The sequence below is a fragment of the Papilio xuthus genome, unplaced genomic scaffold (assembly GCF_000836235.2).
Source record: "Papilio xuthus unplaced genomic scaffold, Pxut_1.1 DF828780.1, whole genome shotgun sequence".
Lineage (NCBI taxonomy): Eukaryota > Metazoa > Arthropoda > Insecta > Lepidoptera > Papilionidae > Papilio > Papilio xuthus.
The window spans coordinates 4,518,525-4,542,750 of record NW_013529869.1 but is presented as its reverse complement, the minus strand read 5'-3'; the positions used below and the strand labels follow the sequence as shown (position 1 = coordinate 4,542,750).

Here is a 24,226-nt window from a genome sequence, read left to right as displayed (position 1 = left end):
CCTATTTATTTTCACCCTCTTCACTAAATGTGTTTCCAAAGTAACGAATATAGGCAGATTTTGAATCATAGAAGGTGCAACTTTGTAGTCTTACCATGAGTGCGCACGAAGCAACTGTAAAAAACCATCCTTTTCAAAGCCAAAAGTGTTATGACAATATGTGTTGGAACAGGTTTTTCTGCATTGCTTAGCTGAAACGATACGTTTGCAGTAATGCTATAAAGAACATCCAACCGCTTAACAAGTATAGGTGTTGTAAATTTGATAAAATTTAAATGAAATAAAAAATCCTTAAATTGATAATTTAGAACTGAATCTTTACGTCCTGTTTACATAATAAAGACATTTATATTTATGACGAACTTAATCTTTACGATTGGGATTAAAAAAAAATCAAATAAGCTCAAGGTTCAGGATAATGTATGTCGTCGTTCGTATGTGGTTGTTTATTCCACGTCAGTTGATAGGTTACAAATCCAAGGCACCTTGCCGAGACCGAGTTGTTTTCTTCACGCAACACAGCGCACCACACGATTTATTTAGTCAACCATCAGAGCCGGTCTAAAGAGGACGTTCCGATTTTCCATTCTTGTAAGTCAGTGAGGTGTCTTAATATTTAAAAATACTGTGATATTGATATAACCTTCCTTATTATTGTTTTCGCTTCATTAAAATGTAAAATATTCCAGTTCATGCAATCATGAGCTTGTTGTTAATTAAAAAGTGATTTTGTTTTTTTTCTTTTAGGTTAATTCGCTTAATTTAACATACGTCATGTCACTCCAAGAAGTAAGTTTTTCTTTTTACTTTTTTAATTACAAAATAAATAAAAGTGAACGATCAGTGAGTTAATTAATAACTTAACCTTAAGTTGTCATTGAATAAAATGTATCTAAATTATGACTTCACAGTGGAATGAGTTTTCACAAATGAACTGAATAGTTATTAGAATATGTGAATTGAAAGTCATTGACACTCATAAAAATGTAAATGCTTCGTAAAATGTTTGCTTATTGGAACGGAACCATTCAGCCAAGAGTTTTTTTTAACAAATAATATTGAGTTTGTATTTACATGGATATTATGCATTATCTTTAAATAGTCTTGAATAAAATAGTATGAACCTAAGTAAAAAAATAGTAAACTAAAAATTTTATATAAATAATATAATAAATTTACAAATTAAATTTCAGCAATTTGACCAAGCGGCAGCTAATGTAAGGAACCTAAAATCACTGCCCAGTGATGGGGACTTGCTAGAATTGTATGCCCTGTTCAAACAAGCCACAACAGGAGATGCTGATCCTGCAAGTAAGTAATAAAAAATAATTAATTTTTAAAGTATTCGATGACAATTTTATCCACCTGTTTACACCTGTATGTTGCAATGTACGAAAAATGTAATTTAATTTTGAATTACCTAAGCGTGGGTTGGGTAGAAAAATTGTTTTTTGTTCTTCTTATATGGCCAGGTAGATTATTGAACAACTACAACTGATAAAAATGGTAAAGTGCAGGTACATTTGAATATTAACTGTCTTTTGTGGCCATTAACATACTTTCACATATGTAAATATTTGAAGAAAAGTAGACTACAATATGTTTGAGTGTGTACCCATATAGGTATCAATATTAAAACAAGTTGTCATTAATTTTAGTGAACATATAGTTATAGATATTATTACAATACTTTCACAATATATGGTGCTACTATTTCTTTATCATATGATTTATACTGAACTTTGAACACTCTGTATAAACATATATTTAAAATTCTCGTGTCACAATTTTCATTCCCATACTCCTCCGAAACGGCTTGACCGATTCGGATCAAATTTTGTGAGCATATTGAGTAGGTCTGAGAATCGGCTATTATCTATTTTTTAATCCCGCAGACGGAGTCGCGGGCGACAGCTAGTGTTACTATAATAGCATACTTACATTTATAAGAATATTTAATTAAAAACAACATATCTGTTCCTCAACTACAAGGTAAGGTAATTCTTGTATCTGGAATTACCATAATTATTCCCTTTGTAAGCTATTGATGTAAAGTTATTGTCCTTCTATTGTTTTTCACCGGATATTTTCCTGTTTTTAGTGAAGTGATCATCTAAGGGAAAAATAAATAAGGAAACTAGTCAGATGTAAATTAACCATAGAGTTAAGAATTATATTTGACAACATAAATAATATTAAATTTAATATTGTTCCTTTTCCTAATCTGTTTAACAATTTTGCATAGATATAGAACACAGTTTGAAAACACAGAGCCTTCATCCGAGAAATGTGTATATCATCATGGAATATGTTTGATATGTATTGACTCATTAAACTAAGGGACAGTTCAACACATATTATTGAAACATGGCATAAATATAAAGCAGGGTCTCGAGTAACACATTTCACCCTTTTAATTCTGATGAAGTTGCGGGCAAAAGTGATGAATGCATGTCAAAGTTATTGATAATGATTATTGTGCAAGAATATTGGATATATGTTATCATGATATTATCTTTCATCCTTGTCACTTATTGGATTGTATTGAGAATGCATTGCTCAAGCACACTTTGTACTTATCAAGGCCTTAAAACAATTGACTTAACCTACATCAATGTAGCGACTTCTCACATGTAACTTACAATGGTACCAATATTACAACTTTAATTATTGATTTAATCACGCTTATTAATTTTTATGGGGTCAGCAGATCCGCAATTGGGTATAGTTATGGAATATATATTATGGTCTTCTAGGAAAATCAATTAGCCTCGATTTAAAAATAGCTCAAAGGACCATATTTGAGAATGTTTTTCTCAACTTTGGCTAAGATAGTAAGGAAGGTAAAAATAGTTAATGCGTTTTTGTTCTGCAATTTATTACGGACTAACGGTCGCTCGCGATTTCGTCCGCGCATATTGAAATAAAAACATCGCCTCTGTTCTTCCAGACTATGTTCTAAATTACATCGAGACCCGTTCTGTCGTTCTGGAGAAACCTTCAAACAAAAATCCATACATCTAAACATTTCCATTTATAATATTAGTAAAAAGTATAATTTCACTAGGGATTGTGTAAATAATAATTTCAGTATATTACTTATGAAATCGACTTATAATTTTAAATACACTTACGCCCGGTTATAAGTTAGAGGTCAAAGTATCAAGACGGTTGAACGTTACGTAATACGCCTTTGTATACTTATTATATACATAAGTATATAAGACAATGTCTGACTTATGTTATGACGCACTTTTTAAATTTCCATATACATACATTGTCGATTTTATCGTAATCAATAATATTTTAAATTTATCTCTTAAATATTTATTCACGTCACGAAACAAAAAAATATAGTGTTTTTTTAATTTAAATAAATGTTATGACGTGTTTTAGTTTCAATTTATCACGATAAAAATGTTTTAGCTAAATTAAGATAAAACAATACAAAAATCTATATTCACTTCGAATTAATTCTTCGAAATAAATGTTCGTTTTTTTTCACGGAAATCTCTGTTTCTATAGACTTAAGAAAAAGATGTTATCATCGCATATGTTTTGTCCTTCAATCGTCATTCGCGATTCATGTTTGATTTGTGAGTCGCACAATTACTACGATTTATCAATATTTTGTGTTAACACTATCTAAACACACTCAATAATGTACGAAAATGGCTTGAAAAGTGTTTTTTTTTATACTCTGCCCTTCTACAACTCTTGTACGTTTCCTTATATTGTAAAATATTAACTAATGAAATCGATATTCAAGTTTCATTTAAATTCATGTTTGTAAATTAAAAAAGGGTCTTGATAGACAGACGAACGGACAACGAAATAATCCTTTAAGGATTGTTTTTTTCCTTTCTAGGTACGGAACCCTAAAAACAGTCCGATTTCAAAATAATGGTATAAAAATGTATTAAAGCCAATCCAAATGTCATTTTTAAATGGTAAACAAACTCATAAAATGTTCTTTTTATTTTTTTACAGACAGACCCGGCATGTTCGATTTAAAGGGCAAAGCCAAATTCGACGCGTGGAGCAAAAAGAACGGTATGTCAAAGGAGGACGCGCAAAAGGCCTACATCGCGAAAGTCGAAAGTCTGGTGGCTTCCATTGGACTCCAGTAATTGCCAACATTGACTCACATGGCCAATATGACCTACATGTGGCCAATAACTTAGCAAATGTTGGAGAGTTTGAGCGGATCGTGCACAAAAACTACATAAAAAAAATCAAAAAATCAACTTTTCCTAAGAGAACTATTATTTTTTAAATATAGTGTCTTCCTTAATTTAATGCAAAAAAACATTAAATCATGTTTGTTATATTTTTTTATGAATTTAAAATACTTTTTTTGATATTTTCGAGATGCCGTCCGTCTCATGAATATTTATTTCTCGCTTTAGGTTTAGGTTACAGGTGTAAGACATCACATTATATTAAGGGTATCATTTTCGACTGTCTATAGCGGTGCTGTTGCATTTTTTAAGCTGGTGTATTTTGTTATTTTCTTATACTGCATGAAAATAAAAAAAAGTTGTAAATCATACCTATTGCTTTAATGTTTTATTTTTTGCAATTTTATTGCAAACAATTGTCATAATACTCGTCTTTATGTGTTTAAAAAGTGGTCAAAGAAAAAATCTCCCAGATATCTTCCGAACGTATTCCATGTTTTGAACTCTTGCATATTTACATAGAGAACTTTCTTATTGACACAGAGTCGAAGACTTGGTCGGCTCGGCCGTTGAAATACCAATCACACAGAACTCAAATGAGAAGGTAGACATCTTCGCTTTGGCGAATTCAGGTGTCTCGTTCGCCACCTTATAAAAGAACCTAAATAAAACACTAGTTTTGTTATGTTATAATTATTATACACAATTTTATTGATATTTGTTTACCATGTGGAAGTATGTATTCAAAAAAAGAAAATAAGTATAAACGTAAAATATCAGATATAGAAACTCATATTCCTAACTAAAAGTGCAATTTTTTGTCTGTTGAATTTAATTTTTTTTTAAATACTGCAAAATAATACTTAAGAAAACGTTCCTACTCTATAAGTACAAAATATACATTAACATTACTAATGTAAGTAACCAATAACTCCGCATGCGATCACAGGTCCTGAAGAACCAGTTAAAGCGCTTTCTTCAGTACCCGCCCTGCCGTAGTCATCCTCTCCCTTGGTTATAGCTAACGACCTGCCGACAACGGACCGCGGACCAGCTAGAGAAATGAGTTCATCGATGATCTTCACTTGTAATGTCTCTCCTTCTTCAGCCTTAACGTTGCCCAAGTCGCCCACGTGACGGATTGGGTCCCGTGGGCCGCCGTGACGACCCTGAAATGATAATTATGTTGGATAATACTCTATATTAATACATTGTGCAATGCTTCTAGGATAGGTTTGATTATCTATTTACGAGTTTGATTTTATCTGCCTAATTCAATGAATTAAAAGGCAGAGTACTTTAGAGCCTATTTCCACTAGCCAGGCACGCGTAGTTGTCATTTTGTACAGCAGTTGCGGCTGTAACAGTGGTAATGAACACGCGGTTCTTACTTCAAAACGAATATTGGCACGAAAGATTAGTTACTGCAAATTAATTCGAAACAAACAAATTTGAAGGTATATAAATACCAGGCATTTAAGTTGGCATGTCAGGCAAAACTGTAATCTTATTCCCGGAGTGCCAATTCGCATAACTTTCTATACTCACATAGTAAGCGATGTAATGTGGTCCGATTTTCTTGCAATCTGTATCAATATCTCCACTCTGGTGCACATGTACCCCGTGCAGACCGGCCGAAAGACCGGTGATGTTGCCCTGTATTGACACGGGGCCGTTGGGCGCCACCTGCGTGAACACCAGCTCGCCACTTACGCCGGACTCCACGTCGTCTTTCAGATATACTACCGCTTGTAAGCCAGGAGCTGATCTAGGTCCCTGGAAATAATACATACAAATGTAAAATGGCGCGATAAAATTGATTTAAAATCTTTTGTTAACAAATACACTAACCGAACTGATAGACTTAATAGTTGCTTGAGTACTACCTTAGCGAAGTATTATCATACCTCCCCAAATTAACGACTCTGCGTGCGGCTATATGAGTGGTTATCTTAATTTATTTAACTTTAAAGAAGCAATTGAGATGCTGGAGATAGGTATCTAATTACGCTGGTTTTACTGTGTTAGTTAATGATTACATCTTATAATTATAATGACAGGAATAAACGAACGATGTCCTTGTCACGTTTACAACTGCAGATTACAAAGTATGCAAGCGGAAGAAGTAAGTTGCAATTAATTTTATTCAGTTGGTACTACAATGTTGTGACTAACTATGAATCATAAAGATTGCTTAGTACAAGCCTTCCTGTGTGTAAGTGTTAATTATTTCCAATCTTGACATGCATATAGAAACTTTTTCGAACGTACACAATCTATTGTTTTTTAATTTGTACCTAACCAATGTGATTGCTGGCCATCAATAAATTAAAAATATTTATTCTCAGTTTTGAATATTAGAACAAGTTTTATGACCCTTGAAGTAGAAAAGGTTACAGTTATTACTATGATTATGGTATGATTTAAAAATATTGTTTTTTTTTAAACAATTATAAATTTAATTTAATTATGCGTATATTTATAATTAGACTGTTATCTACGCACGAGTTCAGGTTTGAATTCTTTAATTATCGTTTTTTTAAGTAACATTTCAAGGAAATAACTTCAATTTTTAATTCTATATATATATGTTGAAATACTATTATAGTATTAAGCATTTAATCCGTTTTTATTATATTTGTCCTCGATGTCAATCTATAGGATCTAGAGAGACATATTGAACATTAACATCAAGATAGGCTTCCCAGCGGGAGTGGTTTACAAAAACCTGACTTTGAACTTTGGAAAGATTCGTACAAAAACTTATAATCATAGTTTCTGAAAACACTGTGACCCCAACATGTTTAGGTTGTATGTTTTGGCAAGTTAAGGGTTGCCGGATCTTGAAAAAGCCGAGCTTCGCTATTCTGCTGACATATGCGACTATTTTGAACAGTGTCATTTCTATCCATAGACTACTTATCTTTTTTTTTCAAACTTAATAAATTAAAAAAAAATAGCGCGTCTTGCAATGGATTTTTTTTAATAACCGTAACATTTAAGCAATTATACCAACACAGCGTTTATTTTAACAGTTGAAGCACGCTGCAATGTCACGACTAAGCACAGTCTATGGTTCCTGGTGTCATTGGCCATAAACGATGTACTTCGTGAGTGGTTAGGAAGATCACTTCCTACTTGTCTAATTACTTGTGTGTTTAGTCACGAAATATTCAAGGGTTCTATTACTAACACATTCTATGGTACTACGATTTTGCCGCATACATTTCTCTGGATTAGTTTGCACTAGCTAGGCGAGTCGGCAGCAGTGAATGTGTTAACTCAATTATATTAATGTATTAGAAGATTCGTTGACTAACAAAAAAGAGTTTGCTATACAAAATTCTGTCCCAGATCTTAATTAATTTTATTTATATTTAAATTTGGAACACCTCATGCTGCATGCAAATGTGTAATTTGTTGGAAGAAGTCACGTTTGTAAGTATGCATTCTGTTGTTTTTTTTATCTTATATGCCATCAACAAAAATTACGGATCTCTTTGCAAAATACTTAATTAAAGGAATACAATAACTTGGTGTTATCTTTTACAATAAAAAAAAACAATTTAAACAGAAAATAATTATAAAATTAATTGTTTTATAAGAAAGTGAAAACCTTACATGTTCGTAAGATCGATGACAATTTCGAACATTACCATTTTATTGCTGATAAAAATTTTACAGGCGCTACAATTCTATACGATAACGACAATCTGTTTAAGCAAACATTTAGTTTGTTGTTTACAAATCTAAATTAATTCTATTGTTAGAAATATCTCACAATAAACATTTTCAATATTAATTTTGAAGATGTCCTCGGTGAATCACAAGTCACCTGATTAAACAATATTATTTTTGTATTAACGGCAATTGAAAACCATGGTTAGTTACAAACCCCTTCATTTTTTATTGAATATAAGATATCATGTTATTCTAGTTGTATAGTAGATGCTTTTATTAAACCACTTAATTCATAGACAAACATTAATTAACATATGCAAGTGTTTTTTGTCATAGACTTGTAAAAAGTGTGTCAGTGTAAATTATGAATCTTTTATGCACGCCGAAGGATTCTATACAAACATAAATCAGAGATAAAGTAAATTGAAGCTGTTTGTTTAAAAGACATTTTCGTTTTTTAACCGAACATATTGAATATTCACCAGGTGTACTCGTAACCTTGATATTACGTGAAATTAAACGAGAAAAATCTTTGCATATGGATGTTTGTTGGAAGGTATCTCCAGAACGGCTAAACGGATCTCGATGAAATTTGGAATACATATGGAACATAGTCTGGAAGAACACATAGGCTACTAATTATGTTTTTACTTCTAGTGTTATGTAAGTAGAGAAACGACTAACATAAACAGAAGTTATCTACGTCTGATTACAAATGATCTGAAAAAAATCAGATTGTGTTAAGTGAAGTTAACCCGCACTCAGAGTCGTTGACTATAGCCTAGTCGCCATAACACAGTGGGAACGTATGGTGAGCTGATGATTATAAAACATACTTTATATAGTATTCTAAAGAGCTTAAAAAGTATCACTTTGAAATTAATAATTAAATTGGGGATGTGACACAATTTTTTGTTAGAACTTTAATGTAGAACGAATGTCTACTTTGGTCGACTTTATTTCTCACTGTTACTATGTGTATTAACATCAAACTAGAGTAGTTGTCTTCGTAAATTCAATTGTTCATTTTTGTATTAACAAAAGCGATACGAAGTATATCAGTTCAGAGACCTAGTATGTACAAAAAATAATAGAGTAACACCGAGAATGGACACGTTCCGAGAAGTTCAAAAACCCAACACTTATTGGAGCAAAAAGTTTTGGCAAACGATGTTACAATATTTATTTTATTGCTTTCATATGAATCACAAAACATACCGTCTGTAAAATATATTTTACGTTTCTTTTTTATTTAATTGTCACATCGAAAGTTGATAAAATTGAATTTGTTAGAGAAAGTATTACAAATGTTTTCTTTTGTGGACGATAAGTAAAAAGTTAGTTACTAAGTGTCAAATGATCAAAGCAACACATCTGACAAAACTCTCTCGTATGTCTATCTTACTAATATTATAAATGCAAATGTTTGGATGAATGGATGGATGTTTGGTTGAAGGTATCTTCAGAACGGCTGCATGAGTTACGCTGAAATTTAACACAGATATAAAACATAGCCTAGAAGAAAACATAGGCTATTAATTAAGTTTTTTTTTTAAATTTTGACTGGAGTCACGGACGACAGCTAGATAACTGATATATTTTTTCGTCAGAAGGGTTGAATTTAAGCAAGTAATATACGAACTATAAACGTAAGATGCGTGATAGTCTTATTGGCGGGAAAAAAATAATAGAAGGGAAATTCAGTCTATAAAGAAATTAAAAATAATAATGATTTACATTTGGTAGGGTTATCTTGCGCGTTTTTTAACCGTGATTTCTCTCTAATTAAGTTCGTTCATGGAATTGCTGGTCAGAGTTTTAGTAAAAAATCTTTTATTACGCCTGTGTTCATGGAACTACACAATAACATTTTTCGGTCAGTAGTAAATTTCTAGTAAATATCGCACAACTTCTTTTATTACTTATACAATTTTTCGAGCACAAATGGTAATATTTATGGAACTTACGTAATTTACAAAGTTTCATACAGAAATATGTACAAGTATATCGCTACTTTGTAGTTTGATTTACTACGATTGCATCGATCTTAGATTCATATATTTTAATCTTGTTAAAATTGAACATTGTTTTTTTAAGCAAAAAAGCAATGCGTAAATTTTACAAAAATTAGATACTTACATATAAAAATGGCTCCATGAAAACTTCATACACATTGCTTTGTAAGTCTTCAATAGCTGGCAATGATTTTATTACAAGATTTCTACCATAGCCGGGTATTCCATGGATGGTTTTTCCATTTAAAACTGCTATCAGCCACAAGACTTGGATAACGAATATGTGCAGGCGAAGATTCATATCGAATTTTGTCAAACAATTACTGGTAAGATGTTACAAGGCAGAATAGCGAACAACTTTTGTTCAGATTAAAAAAAAACTACAAGTGAATTTTGACAGCGCGTGTCGTCTACGCAAATGGCGGGCTGTCAATGATTTTGATTCACAGCAAAGAGCTCGAAGTGGTGTTTTTATTCGTGTAATGGACGCGTAAAATGTTCGTACGTCGGTTTGTCATCACTCGATCTTCGTGAGGAACCGAAGGCTTCGTAATTGAGAAGCGTGAATGGACACGGCATTGTGTAATCCGTAGGAAGTTGAAATTAAATATTTGAAACCTGTGTTTTATTGTTTTTGTATTATATGCTTAATTTATTTACAACCTAAAGAGTAAATAAATAATCTTAAAAACCACATGTAGTGTAAAAAAAAAGCAACTTACCGCTGGTTTCTCAGGCCAAAATCTTTGTATAAAACATATCGTCATACCTGTCATTATCTTTGACAAAAAAGGAGATAACAATATGTTTTAAACTGGGATTTTGGTCTCCTCCAATTGGAACATAGTTAGAAAATAAAGTTGATGGCGAAGTTGTAAAAACGAATGTTCGATAAACCAATAGTCGAATAGCCGGACTATTGATTTAAAAAAAAAAACGTTGGTCACAATTTGACATTTTGGCATTACCTGTCACACATCACGACACTCGCAGACTTCAAATAGCTTCAAATACATTTCGACATCAAGGAAAACTCGTAAACATAAGCAATGGAGTAACCAGTGGGCGATGAACCGGGATTTCATCTACAACTACCAGGATGACGGGCCTAACACGTGGTCGAGGATTGGCAGCACGCTCAACAAATGGCTGTGGGGAGCGCTGTGTTGCGGAATACCCGGCGTGCCCTGCTACTTCTGCACTTGCTGTAAGCAGCTGGACACCATGACGGAGAGAGAACGCCCCAGAGTCAATCGTAAGAGTTGTATTATAGCTTTGAGTTGAAATAAAACTATACATACTTGATGTTACAAAGTGAAAATAATATTTGTTACAATTTAAAGGAAGAAAAAAGTAACCGATGTTATTGTAAGTTTAAACTTTAACGTTGAACCTAAACAGTGCAAATCTATAGGATTAGGATAGTAATTACAGTTTCAAATAGGTAAAAAGAGATGAAAAAGCTCTTTCTACAGCTATATGATATCGGTTGAACTATGTGTTCTTGTTCTAATTACTAGAGATAAAAATAGAAAAAATAGGTGAGTTTCGCCAAGCTTGCGTGTATTCTTGCTTATAAAGGTGACTTTATGTTGTAGAAGCGACAGGCACCGCGGAGCGGCTCTCCCGCCAACACCGGCCGAACGCACCACGTAGCAGAAAGGCGACGCCAGAGACGCTGTCCGCGGTGCGGTGCGCGCTCTCGCAGCTGCAGGGCGAGCCCGCGCCACCCCTCCCGCTGCCCGCGGAGCGTCGCACTCAGGACCCCGGCTGATCAAGCGCCACCAGCGATACGATACTTTGTAAGATTAATATTTAAATGTTATATAAACGTACATTTCTTAATTTTAGTATGTGTTTTTTTAAATAAATAGCTATTTTGTGTTTACTTGAAAAATAAAGCAAAATGTCTTATCACTCCTACAAGAAAAAATCCGCAATAATTCCAAGTCGATAAAGAGATGCGACAGATATATGTTGAAGCAGGCGCTGAAATGAGAATATGAAGAGTTTTTTACTTATTTTAATAGCAGACGTATATTTTATAGCTGCCTCTTTTGTATGTCGATATTCATAAAGTCGTTATCCAATGATTCGTTCTTATGATTTGCCTGTCACTTATGTTTATATAATTGCAGTCTTGTAAATGTTTGTATTTAAAACAAAGGTATATCTTACATTTTAAATTGTTTTAAACTATTTGAATAGGACAATTAAATTAAATGTAGCTGTCGCCAACGTCCATACCACGTTGAATACACCGGTTCTCGTCCGATCACCGAAGTTAAGCAACATCGGGCGCGGTCAGTACTTGGATGGGTGACCGCCTGGGAACACCGCGTGATGTTGGCTTTTTGTCGTTTTTTCTTATTTTTTTTTTAACTTTACAAGTCTTTTTGTAATTATGAGACATCTATACAAACAATTTGAAATTTCAATACAAATATTTTAATTAAATTCAATTTGGTTGTTAATCTTCGCAGAAGATGGCGCTTTATCCATTATTATTGTTAAACACTTTTTGAAGCTGATTAATACAAGAAATATATTTTATATTGTCTTCTTGAAATAGATTCCATAACCCTTTGCTTAATGGGTGCTAAGTTAACAGCTAAACCATTTAGATGTCAAAAGTGTTACTGTGAATATTAGAAAAATGCATAATACGAATTTAAGAATTGACGGAATAATCCATGTATCCTTTAATTTTATGCTTTCATTCAAAATATTGCAGGTGAAATACGATTCATTACATAATGAAGTCTATTTCTATTAAAGATTACTACAGAAACTCCCATTTGTCATCTTCGTTTATTTCAAAGAGTGTGAGAGGGATAGCAATACATTTTGCACAAGTGTTACGGCAGTGGAAACTTACTGTGAGAAGTTTACAGCAACTGAATTATCAACGTCTCCATTATCTCATTGTATCTGTTTCAAGGTGCATAGGTACCAATTTACGTTTAGTCTATGCATGTCTTGCCGCGGTGTCAGTCGTTTTTTTTTTAATTTTGTGACAAAAGTGTTTGTTGTTATAAAGCCAGAGTATTGGTAAGTTTTTTTTTTAATACAATTTATTTAAACGTTATTTATTAATACGTATTTTAATATTATTTCATTTTAATTCTGTAAATTTTGTTAAAAAAAAGTTAATTTCTTTTGACGTGATAAATATACTAAACTTTATGTTTTAATTTCTTCATAACTCACTAACAATGCTACCTAGTTGAAAAGGGTTCAACTACTTAATATTTTTTGTTGACGATTATTAATCAATTCTCTTGATTACTGACACACTTGACTACACACGAAGTATTCGCGTTGCTTAAAACGAAAATTCAATTTTTAACACTTCCCTGCCTGTCTGTCCGCAAATCCGCTTTTGTTCCGGGATATCTCCAAAACAGCTGGATTAATTTTGACGGGACTTGGACTGGAAGACAGCTGCTCTGTGTGGGTGGGACATAGACAATTATTTTGTTTTTGTATTCCGCGCTGACGAAGTCTTGGGCAAAGTTAAATAATAAAATTTGTAGACATTAAACAGAAGACAGTCGCTGTTATGTGAAGCGAGACGATTATGTTACGAACAATTGTAAGTACAATAGTCTGACCAGTTCAAACAATAACCTTGTCAAATGCCGGTTAAAGTGAACATGAGTATCATGAATACGTTTTAAGAATAACAAGTACCTATATCGTCGTGATATCGTTAGTGGCTCAGGGGATGAGCTCTTGATTTGTCTGCAGATCCTTAGTTCGAATCCCGCAATGTATTATGTTTTTCGATTTTCTTGTTTCCAACGGCAGTAAATAGACCTTGTCGTCACTGGCCGAATAGTAGTGTAAAGCAAGGTCTCTCTCAAAGACCCTTCAAACATTATTGGGGTACGGCATTTTATACAGATGATATCTTATATTGAAGAAATTGCTATGACGCAATCGTAAATCGCCTAAGGACATTGATATTGAACTTTGAAGAATAATTAGATCAAGGTGTACCACCATCTCAGAACGTTGCGACTTATTAAAAGTAAGTGTATATTGATATAGAAGTAATAAGGTCATACGTTACAATTCCAACAAAGTCCAATATCTTTAATTAAAAAAGCACCTTATATTTAAAAATAGCTAAATTTCGTTTACACATTTTGTAATGTAAAAACACTGGAATACAGATTACTGTCCAAAATATCTTAATTAAAATGTAATCATTTTTTAGTACTTATGTTTTTCTTAATATATTCACGCACGCAATGATGTGGTTGCGGGCCACCGCTAGTCTTTTAAATATGCCAATAGATATTCGCAATTACAGATGCGTTGCTTACTGGTAATCGACCCGAACGGGGACTTACAGGAAGACAATATTTCCAATGCATCACCTCCCCCTTTAAGTCCACTTTCCGTTGCCAATCTTTCCTTAAAACAAGCAGACGCATAAGAATTTTCACAACCTGTCTTCTGTGTGGTCATTGCGTTGCACAGGCCGAGCTGACTCATTCGTGAAACAAATATTTTTTTGCGTCTATCATTGTTAAAAACTATTACGTACTTTCTTGTTTGATGTTACTTGGTAGAAAATTTTAAATTGATAAACACTTTATCAACCATCGTCACTAATTGTAACATAATTTCTTCCACCGTTAATAATCGCTAAATTGAAATTCATTGTAACAAATAACGACATTTGCAAATTAAATAAACATCTAATCATTACGAATATATTGGGAATAAATATTCTAATACTAACAGCTAGAAAAATAGATTTAATTAATTTGTTAAACACTTTTTTTTAATTATTTGACTTTAAAACAGAATTCAATAACAAACTGTAAGGAATTTTGGAAAATAATTGTTTAATTATAGAAATTACATATTAAAACTATTATGATTTTTAAGGTTATAAATGTAAATGCATATTGAAATTAATAGAAATGTTTAATTGATCATCATTTAAACTAAATCTTACTAACATTATAAATGCGAAAGTTTAGATGGATGGATGTTTGTTTGAAGGTATCTCCAGAACGGCTGCATGAATCTTGCTGAAATTTGGCATAGATGTAGAACATAGTCTGGAAGAATACATAGTCTACTTTTTTTTTTATTTCGCGCGGACGGAGACAATAGAAAATTTATTTATCGGCATTAATAATGTACATACATTTAATATCGTTAGGGCAATGCCTCAACCTTACGATATACAATATGGTTTTTCCTTACTGAAAGACAAAGCATAAACAATTGCACAACTTTAAAAAATATGTCGCCAACAAGATCGGGTGCATCGTTCGTGAGAAATAAACGAAATTTTCCATACCTTTGACGTACACAAAACTTGTCCGAACGTCCTTTCATATGAACTATTTACAAAGTAGTTACGCGAGATAACTAGACCTCGTATATTATCATAGGTAAAGTTTGATTGCTGCAAAGAAACCGGTCTAACTCGTCCAATATAATAAGACCTATCCCTCCTCCCTTTGATGTACTAAAATGTGGATGATGCGGGGAAAATAGATTAGCTCCATGGCTCAGCTGATGTTGGATGGTGCAATTGAATAGTGCATAGCATTTTATAGCTATTAGTTTTATTTCGCGATCAGACGTCGTTGCGGTGAGTCGTGTATTTTGATATTTTTTTTACATATCTCGATTTTATTTTATACGACAGTGACGAGTAAATTAAGATAATTCCAAGGTTATTTATTGTTTTCGTTGGTAACAATCTTATTGTTATTGTTTGGTTTTACTTTTACTTTATAGGTAAAATTATTAATTTGAAAATATACTATTAGTTAATTATTAATTCGTGTGTATAACAATTAAATTGTGTTAATTTATCTCATTTTCATCACAAAAAGTCACGATTTATATATATATTTTTAATTTTCTTATAAGTACAAAAATTTGGTGTAGCTAATCGAAATGTTTGTTCAAATTAAATTAATATCAGGACTCGGTTTTAAAAAAATGATCAGTTATGATAATATATTGAAAAAAAAATACATTCATAGCGTTAAATTTAGAGTTCGTTTTTAGAATATATTTTTTTAAATAAGTTGTAGTTTTAAAAATGTTATTTATCTCTGAAATTATTTACACTCCAAATTTTCATAGTGATAAACACTATTCGTATTTATAACTGTTTAGAAAACAAAGACCAGGAGACTTTTTTTTGGGGAAAAAGTGAGCTGAACATTTTCACATTTTTCCATTCCTTTCTTCATCAGGTTCTTTTTCCTATTTTTATCGGGCGACATGATGTCACCCTCTTGCTTATTTTATTTAATTAAAATTTAACAATTTACATGATTTGTAATGCTATTATATAAATAAATACAATTAAAAAAATATTGACTTTACTAACAGAATATTATGAGAGACCAAAGTAAAATAAATTGCTAAAACATATCACAGTTATAAACTTAATATAATGACGAAATAAAATAAAAATATGATGACTAGATGAGAGCTAATACGAATAAAATGACAAGTAAAATTACTAGGATATGGTAAAGCTTGTGTGCGAAGAGTATTCACATGTGCCCACACCCCGGTAAACAGTGAGTCGGAACCAGAGGGGGTTTAGTGAGTAGGCTCCTTGTCCCTTTAGGGATGTGGAGAGAGTACCACATAATAAAAAAAAGGATATGGTGAGGCTAATCTTCATCAGGTTTGAATGTCAAGCTTTTTATAAAATACGTAAAAGTATCAATTTTATGTGGTTGTGAAATACTTTAATGGATGTATCAGGGTAGCATCTTACTTACAAATTTGTGGGTAAAGGCCAATTAGCTCATTAGTAAATGATAATGGACGATGAAGTAAAATAACGAACGTTTTTTAAAATGTAAACTGCACCGTCAAGGTACTTGAGAGTAACGACCTGAACTAAGTCGACCCTCGATTATACTTAAATAGGTTTTCCTTGTTCAAAATTTTCCATGCATTAAATAATAAGAGTGAAGGAAAACATGCAAAAATTCAAAGATATGTATGAAGTCAACCAATCCCCACTGGGAAATGGTTGACTATGATCTAGTCACCCCTAACTTAGGATAGGCTCCAAGCCCCTCAGTGGGGACTAATAAAGACAAAACTTACTTTTACTGCCATACAAAGAACTATTTAATGATCAACATAGTATACACTTAGTATAAGAAAACGATACTAAGGGACTCCTTAAATAAATGACTTAAATACGGCAGTAAATCTTGTATCTGTATTGCATCTTTACTTGTGTTATTATTAGCTATCGACAAAAGTTCTTAGGTACTAAATAAATAAGGTAATAAAACAAATACGATGCATACCTCGTGTCCACGTAAGAGCGACATCTATGAACACCTGCATGTAATTAAGTGTATGCAGTATTCATGCAAAAAGTACATCGTAAACATATCTGACTAACCGTGGGCTTCTAAAACCAATACATTATTTTAAAACATATTGTTATCTCTGTTTTGTCGAAGATGAAAGACTGGGATGATGATTTATACAGATAATTTAATATCAGAAACCTACGGTTATTCCCTTACCGTTTGTTTCTGAGATTAAAATCTCTGTATAAAAAATATCGTCATATCTGTCATTTTTTTTGCAAATAAGATAAAACAAAATGTTTTAAAAGGTCTCAGAAACCTACGGATCGTCATAATCACTTAGGTACTTGGCTACGATCTTCTGCCCAATATAAAGTTGCATAGTTGCTCAAAGGTCATTTTATTTCAATAACAAACCGATTGCCCTGACGATAGAGCAAAAATATTTATAATCTATGACGTAATTTTATTGATGTTATCTTTTTTATTTTCAAAACGAAAGCACGATAATATTATTATGCCAGAATTAATAACAATTCAGATAAATACAAAGTTTTGCTTGTTTTTTATTGTATTAAATATTTGTTGCTCTAATCATTTTAATAATTAATAATTTTCTATAATTGTTATGATCATTGTTGCATCACCGTGTTATCAAGAAGTCCTATTCCTCTATACAAAGATAGGTGAAGCAATGTAAATGAGTAGAAGACATGACAATTTTTCGAAAAAAAAAATGTTCAATTAAATAAATTATTTTAATTGATGTTACGATCTATTTATATGAGACAACTGAATTGTAATTAATTTAAAGTCTGGGACAATTTTTGTTATTGTTTCAGAACTTTAAAATGCTGCTAATGTTGATATTTACGTCTGCGGCGATTGTGTCCGCTCATCATGAACACGTACGTATAAATATTTTTTTAGAGCACATATTCAAACTTACAAACGACCAGAGGTGTATTAATAAGCTAAAGACGAAGAGTTAGCGATGTCTAGAAATGCAGAGGAAAAATTATTATAGCGTAGAACAAAAAAAAACGGAGAATAGTGTGACGTTATTCTAAATATTATAAAGAAGATACCTGTTTTCTACCGATAATCTGATCGAATAATAGTTTTTTTTTTAATTTATTTATGTTCAAATTCCAGCCACAACAGTACAAAGCTATAGCAAAGCTAACACAACCGAGTGGTAACGATGTCCACGGCAATGTGACCTTCACACAACTAGACGACGGCAAGGTTCATGTACAGGGTGTGATAGTTGGGTTAGCACCTGGGCACTACGGCTTCCATGTCCACGAGAAGGGGGACATCTCTGGCGGATGCGGTACTACTGGATCTCACTACAACCCTCATCATGTTAGTGGTTTTTATTTGTGTTTACTTTTTGTATACAGGATGTCCCGTAAAAAAATAATGGAACAGATGCGGAAATTGCAATTAACTCCGATTGCTATTTTATTTTCTACGAGTATATTTTGTTTTATTTTATACTACATATTTATGTGGATTTAGAACATAGATTTTTAGTGCCAGTTTGAACTGATTATGGTACGATACAATTTAGTCGTTCAAATCAATAAATTAATGAGTACATTAATTAAAACATCAATAAGAATGTAAGGTTTCTCGGTCATATTTTTCTATGATACTACAAAACTACCAACTCTCTTAAAGCTTATCACTACCTCAAAGACCGGCAACGCATCTGCGGTTCCACTGGTGTTGTTGAAGTCCAAGGGCGTCGTTGAACACCTCGGTGTTTCCGCTGATCGTTTGCCCCCTTCTGTTATAAAAAAAACATACAATTACTGTATAACTTTAAATACCATTTTCTAGAAGGAACACGGTCATCCCAACGACGAGAACCGTCACGTCGGTGACTTGGGCAACGTGGTCTTCGATGAGAACCGTGTCAGCGTGTTAGATTACGTCGACAGCGTGATCTGCCTGACTGGAGAGTATTCCATCGTGGGCCGAGCTGTGGTCCTCCATGAAAAGGCAGATGACTTCGGTAGGAGTGATCATCCTGACTCCAGGAAGACAGGAAACGCCGGAGGACGAGTGGCATGCGGTGTCATCGGAATCGTGTAGGCAGTTTATTTTAGTTTTATGAATGAACACAGATTTGAATAACGATCGTCGTAGATTATAAACCAACCAATACTTATCTGTGTTTATTTTTAGTGTTAAATGTAATGTAAAATTTCTGTACACTTTTTATTAAAAAAAAACCATAAAATATTCATTCACGTCTTTTAAGGTCCGCGTATTTTTTTTTAATTAAACAGATGCTGAAAGTTAGCCTAAAATAAACAAAATCTCTTATAACTTATTCCTAGATCTTAGAAGATTTTTTTTAAACCCTTGAAGCGTTATGAACATTAGTTATTACCATTCATCCTAAAATCCTTTTCCTGCTGAAGTAGATCTTTTAAATCACCTTCATCTCATAGAAGTCAAATACATAGATGCCATAACTAACTTTATAAAAAATTAAAATCTGCTTTGACCTACAAAGAAACACGTTTACTTTGTTCATTCGTAAAGGCAATATGCTAGGCTACATAGAATTAAGGTTCATAAGTTACATTGACTACGCAAACCTAGGTAGAATACCAAGATCTAATATTGCCTAGAGCACAGGCTAAGATCATTCGTTGCTCGATGTTTAAAAGTTAATTTAGCTTTCCTTAGTCAAAAATTAAATTAATCACGTACGTAGTTAGAGGTTACAGATTGTTCTTCATACATCACAGTTCTATTTTATAAGAAAGATCATTTTTAAAAGTTTTGTGATGTATGAATGTAAAATAACGATGGCAGATGGCACATTTCTTCTGACTATGAAATTCCAAAGCAGTGATATTTGTTGCACACGTATTGTTGTCTCTGTTACTTCAAAGATAATGAAAGGGATGACAATATCTTTTATATAAGTCCATCGGCAGTTGAACCCGACAGTAATACATTCATGCTTCAAGGTGAGGCTGCGTCGAATGGGTAAGCAACGGAAACCTTTCACAATACGTCGAGTTATCTTCAGTGAACATTGCAGATGTTTTCTCAAACTAAATAAAGATGCAGACAAACAAATATTTTTCATAAATTAAAAACTTATCCGAAATCTTCTATATCCAGTGTCATCCATAGACCTTTGCAATTACCAATTCACAGCGACCGAAGCGGCTTATTGAATCAAGTACTAAAACAACTGAATGCCTATCTTTTTATCTTTTGACATTGTTATTACTATGAGAAAAATGTTCATTCCTATATCTTTTATCATATTCTCATATCTTGATAAATACGTACGTGATGTTATTTAGCCCTGAATTACAAATGACATAATATACATATAAGCTATACATCATCTTAGGCTACAAGTACTTTTAGGCTTAAGCTAAAAGAGGTCACGAAGTTAAATTTATATTCTTATTATATCTTTCTTTTCAGTGCTCCAGTTGAGAGCTGGCCAAGAAACGGTTCTGTGAATTCTAGAAACTCTTTGCTCCTTATCACATCGGTGATTTATTTTCTTATCAAGAACTTAATTTGAGTAAAAAAAATTTTGATGTCAATTTGATACTTAAATAATTATAGTTATTGTATAGTTTCTACTTATTTTATTACTTTAGTAAAATTATTGTTTTCTCTTTGACACTATATTTTAATATGATAAAATAGATCGTAATAAAATGAATATCTTGTCTGGTATAGATAAACTTGTAAGTTACAGTATGTTGTTATTTATAAGCCCTTTTGTAAATATTGTTTTTAAGATATTTATAATTACGTAAGTAAAGTTATGTATTAAAATCAAGTGATTTGATAGAATCTAAATATTTATTGTTAATTTTTTTTACTTTGTTTTATATATTGTTTTTTTTTTTATTAAATTATCCCCAAATGTAAATTACATTATTTGAAAATCAAATAAAATATTGTTTGATGTCGTTAAATTATAGTTTATTTGTCAAAACATCCTTTACAGATTTCTGCAATATGTAGATTATTTCAAGAAAAGGCACACTAGAGGGCGCTGTTTTATAAAGGCCAAAGACCAAGACTTCTTCGTATTGCGATCTACAATCTTGTCTAGGTATAGATTATTAGATTTTCCAGTAAACTTTCCCGGCAAGAGATCGGATTTAATTAAAATTCTAGTGGGAAAAGTGACAAGGGTAAAAATTAAGGTCCTATTAAAAATATTTAGCATTTTTTTTCAATTAATAGTATCGATTATTCCGCAATAAATTCATTTAATAATTTACATATGTATCATTTTCTAACATCTGTTTGTTCTCATGTCACACAACCAAAAAGATTTGTCTATTTTAAAAAAATAGTTTACGGAAAAATCAACTTTAAGTTTCAATGTTAAGGTTCAGAATGCTTTGAAATAATATAGCATTTAGGACGTCAACTATGGTGTTGGGTATACCCAAGAAAATAACATGAAGGGACTACATAGTTTATAGTTGCTTTTACTTTAGTCAATATTACAATGTTGTATGAAGTACGCGTGTCCTAGACATTAAATAAGCAAAGATGATGTGCAATTGGACATCTATTGGCAAGACATGCGCAAAATGGCTGCTTTTCGTTCTAAATGGATTGTGTATTGTATGTTGAAAATATTTTTATTTAAAATAAAGATTTTATTAAGCTATGTTTTAGATTTTGGAAATTATATTCATAAACAAGCTGTCGCCAGCGACACCGTCCGCGCGCCATAAAAAAAACTAAATGTCTATCTTCTTCCAGACTTTGTTCTACATTTGTGCCAAATTTCTTCAAGATTTGTTGAGCCGTTTCGGAGATACCTTCAAACATCCATCCATCCATCTAAACATTCGCATTTATAATATAAGTGATGAAGTAAGATTAACTTGAGGTTTCTCTAAGGCTTGGTAATATTTGTTAAAAGACTTATTGAATTCAGATTAGTATTTCTGATATATTATAGCTAGTTATAAAACTGAAAATGTTAGATACTTTGTTGTTTTTACCAAAGAATCAGTTGCTTAGATATAGTTAGTACGTGATGGATGTTTCATATATTTGTAACAGGTTTAAGAGTTTTTAAGAATTAAATTTAAAAGTCAATTCTTCATTTTATAGCTGATTGCAGTTGGTACCACTGTATTTGCGATAGTCGACATTAAGGTGCTGAAGAAATACGGCGAGGATCAGGGGCATGAAACATTGTCTGGAAACATACTCATCATAATTGTATGCTTGCTTTTATTTTTTGTGGCAATATTCGGCTGCATTGGAACCGCTAAAGAGAATGTTAAAATTCTTTGTCTGGTAAGTACCTTCCAAGGCAGTCTTCGACTGTTAATTTGCAGTAAGTAAAAAAAAAACAATGTAAGAATAGGAATACAGTCATGCCACTTTTAGGGACCTAAATTTCAAAAACTGGAATCACCAAATGTTATGTAAAATATCTCGACTTCACAACTAAAATGGAGCAATTTTTTTCCAAAATAATGAAGCACATATTTTGCGTCGGAACATTCATTCCAGCCAATTCTTTTATCCAAAATATTGTTTCTCTGTCAGCGTATCTTTTAGTACGTAGGTTTCCTGATGCTGTTCATGGTGGTGGAGCTATTGGTTGCGGTGTACGTCGCCGTGCAGAGGTATGGTCTCGAGTTCAGGGTGTCCGAGTCGATGCGAAATCAATTCTTCCGGAACTTCACAAACGAGGAATTAGATCAGCACAAGAAGATTTGGGACGACTTGCAGATAACAGTCAGTTTCTATTGTCCTATATCTTACTTTCTTAATAAAAGAAACCAAAGAACGTTTCCTTTGTGAAAAGTTTGCTTTCGAAAGCTAAATGAATGTCCGAAATATTTTGCTGTTTCTAATTAAGAAGGCACTTTTTTATATATGTGAAGCAATAATTTTTGTTAACTTTTTTCAGTATGAATGCTGTGGTTTGAATGGTCCGGAAGACTACCAAGCTATCCGGCAAGAGATTAGCCTATCTTGCTGTCCGAGAGCATTTCGCGCGAAGACTAACTACGCGCAGCATCAGTTGTACAAGACATGTTTGGAGTAAGACCTGGTTTTATTTGTATAAATACATAAAAATTATATATATCTGATAGGTGATCTCTATTAATTAGAAAACCTCTTAAAACTTTTAACTTGTAGAACAATGAATAAAAAAATCTAAGTTATCCTTCAAGTAAATTCAAATGAATGAATAATACTGTGTAACGTAAATTCGCCAGATCGAAGACTTACTTCAATGTAGGCTGCGAGGACGAGATTCTGCATGAGATCAGAGCTGAAGAAGACTGGCTGATAGGAGTTACCGTCATCTCCTCATGGTTTCAGGTGATTTACTTAAACTTGTTGATTAACAATCAACTTAAGCAGTAAATAGCTGTCTGCTTACAATAGCCTTTTAACAAACTGATTCTTGTTATTGCTTACTAACTTTACTCAGAGACGTTTAATGTTTTCTAAGGATGACATTTAGTGCAGATTTAGAATGAGAATATTTAATCACCATTTAGCTGCAGCAGTCTTTTTTTAGTTTTTGAAATGGTCTGTTATAATTTTCTACATTAAGAGTATGCAAGGATTAATAGTATTAAATTTTTACAGGCTGCTGAAGTGTTGGCTGCCATGTGGCTATCTCACGTCACGAAACAAGACGCACAGTTCAAGCAGCAAACTCTAAGAAACTAACTCAAGCAATTGCTAATATTACATTGCACTAATTTAATCTGATTGTCGTCATTTCCAGTTCGATCATCGAACATTATATGCCTTACATTTTTCCTTATTACATTCGTCTTCAAATATTTTTCTTTTGGCTTTTTAAAATGGTACAAGTGGTTACTTACTATATTGTCGACAGAAACAGTTAATCTTCAATACATTGTTCATCAGAATATAAAATTCTTTATGAATTTGTTTCACTCCGCTTGACTAAAGCTAAACCCGCTTTACGTTTTTTAACAATTTCTTTTAACCAATAAAACAAAAG

General features: G+C 32.5%; 5 protein-coding genes across 6 annotated transcripts; 4 read left to right on the top strand and 1 right to left on the bottom strand.

The window, feature by feature from the left end:
• The first annotated feature begins 529 nt into the window (after positions 1-529).
• On the top strand, positions 530-4,552 carry ACBP (acyl-CoA binding protein). The gene is given in 4 exon segments (NM_001312110.1): positions 530-591; positions 748-789; positions 1,194-1,311; positions 3,991-4,552. Coding segments are annotated over 3 exon segments (273 nt in total). The 5' UTR covers positions 530-591; positions 748-774; the 3' UTR covers positions 4,131-4,552.
• Positions 4,546-10,263, bottom strand: LOC106128461 (superoxide dismutase [Cu-Zn]-like). Its single transcript, NM_001312104.1, is given in 3 exon segments — positions 4,546-5,350; positions 5,730-5,957; positions 10,002-10,263. Coding segments are annotated over 3 exon segments (663 nt in total). The 5' UTR covers positions 10,179-10,263; the 3' UTR covers positions 4,546-5,092.
• Positions 10,264-10,833: 570 nt separating this feature from the next.
• LOC106128458 (uncharacterized) lies at positions 10,834-12,430 on the top strand. Its single transcript, XM_013326855.1, has 2 exons — positions 10,834-11,132; positions 11,476-12,430. The coding sequence occupies exons 1-2, from the start codon at positions 10,946-10,948 to the stop codon at positions 11,649-11,651; spliced, it is 363 nt and encodes a 120-aa protein (XP_013182309.1). The 5' UTR covers positions 10,834-10,945; the 3' UTR covers positions 11,652-12,430.
• Positions 12,431-12,830: 400 nt separating this feature from the next.
• LOC106128456 (superoxide dismutase [Cu-Zn] 4A-like) lies at positions 12,831-19,545 on the top strand. 2 transcript variants are annotated; one of them, XM_013326854.1, is made up of 4 exons: positions 12,831-12,928; positions 18,048-18,113; positions 18,361-18,573; positions 19,054-19,545. In XM_013326854.1, exons 2-4 carry the CDS (start codon positions 18,057-18,059, stop codon positions 19,306-19,308), a joined length of 525 nt encoding a protein of 174 aa, XP_013182308.1. In that variant the 5' UTR covers positions 12,831-12,928; positions 18,048-18,056; the 3' UTR covers positions 19,309-19,545. The 2 variants fall into 2 exon arrangements, with proteins under 2 accessions (XP_013182308.1, XP_013182307.1); XM_013326853.1 differs by lacking the exon at positions 12,831-12,928 and adding an exon at positions 15,433-15,497.
• A 2,184-nt stretch (positions 19,546-21,729) lies between these two features.
• On the top strand, positions 21,730-24,154 carry LOC106128258 (23 kDa integral membrane protein). Its single transcript, XM_013326565.1, has 6 exons — positions 21,730-21,840; positions 22,339-22,527; positions 22,795-22,974; positions 23,150-23,283; positions 23,463-23,568; positions 23,842-24,154. Exons 1-6 carry the CDS (start codon positions 21,766-21,768, stop codon positions 23,923-23,925), a joined length of 768 nt encoding a protein of 255 aa, XP_013182019.1. The 5' UTR covers positions 21,730-21,765; the 3' UTR covers positions 23,926-24,154.
• Positions 24,155-24,226: the final 72 nt, after the last annotated feature.

What these genes read in the sequence shown, in the direction of transcription:
- LOC106128458 (XM_013326855.1), top strand. Translation starts at nt 10,946, where the DNA reads ATGAACCGGGATTTCATCTACAACTACCAGGATGACGGGCCTAACACG. An exon ending in AGAACGCCCCAGAGTCAATC is followed by an intron (nt 11,133 to 11,475) that starts GTAAGAGTTGTA and finishes TTTATGTTGTAG; the next exon opens with AAGCGACAGGCACCGCGGAG.
- LOC106128456 (XM_013326854.1), top strand. Translation starts at nt 18,057, where the DNA reads ATGCTGCTAATGTTGATATTTACGTCTGCGGCGATTGTGTCCGCTCAT. An exon ending in TGTCCGCTCATCATGAACAC is followed by an intron (nt 18,114 to 18,360) that starts GTACGTATAAAT and finishes TTCAAATTCCAG; the next exon opens with CCACAACAGTACAAAGCTAT. An exon ending in CTCACTACAACCCTCATCAT is followed by an intron (nt 18,574 to 19,053) that starts GTTAGTGGTTTT and finishes ACCATTTTCTAG; the next exon opens with AAGGAACACGGTCATCCCAA.
- LOC106128258 (XM_013326565.1), top strand. Translation starts at nt 21,766, where the DNA reads ATGATGTGCAATTGGACATCTATTGGCAAGACATGCGCAAAATGGCTG. An exon ending in GGGACGACTTGCAGATAACA is followed by an intron (nt 22,975 to 23,149) that starts GTCAGTTTCTAT and finishes AACTTTTTTCAG; the next exon opens with TATGAATGCTGTGGTTTGAA. An exon ending in TCATCTCCTCATGGTTTCAG is followed by an intron (nt 23,569 to 23,841) that starts GTGATTTACTTA and finishes AAATTTTTACAG; the next exon opens with GCTGCTGAAGTGTTGGCTGC.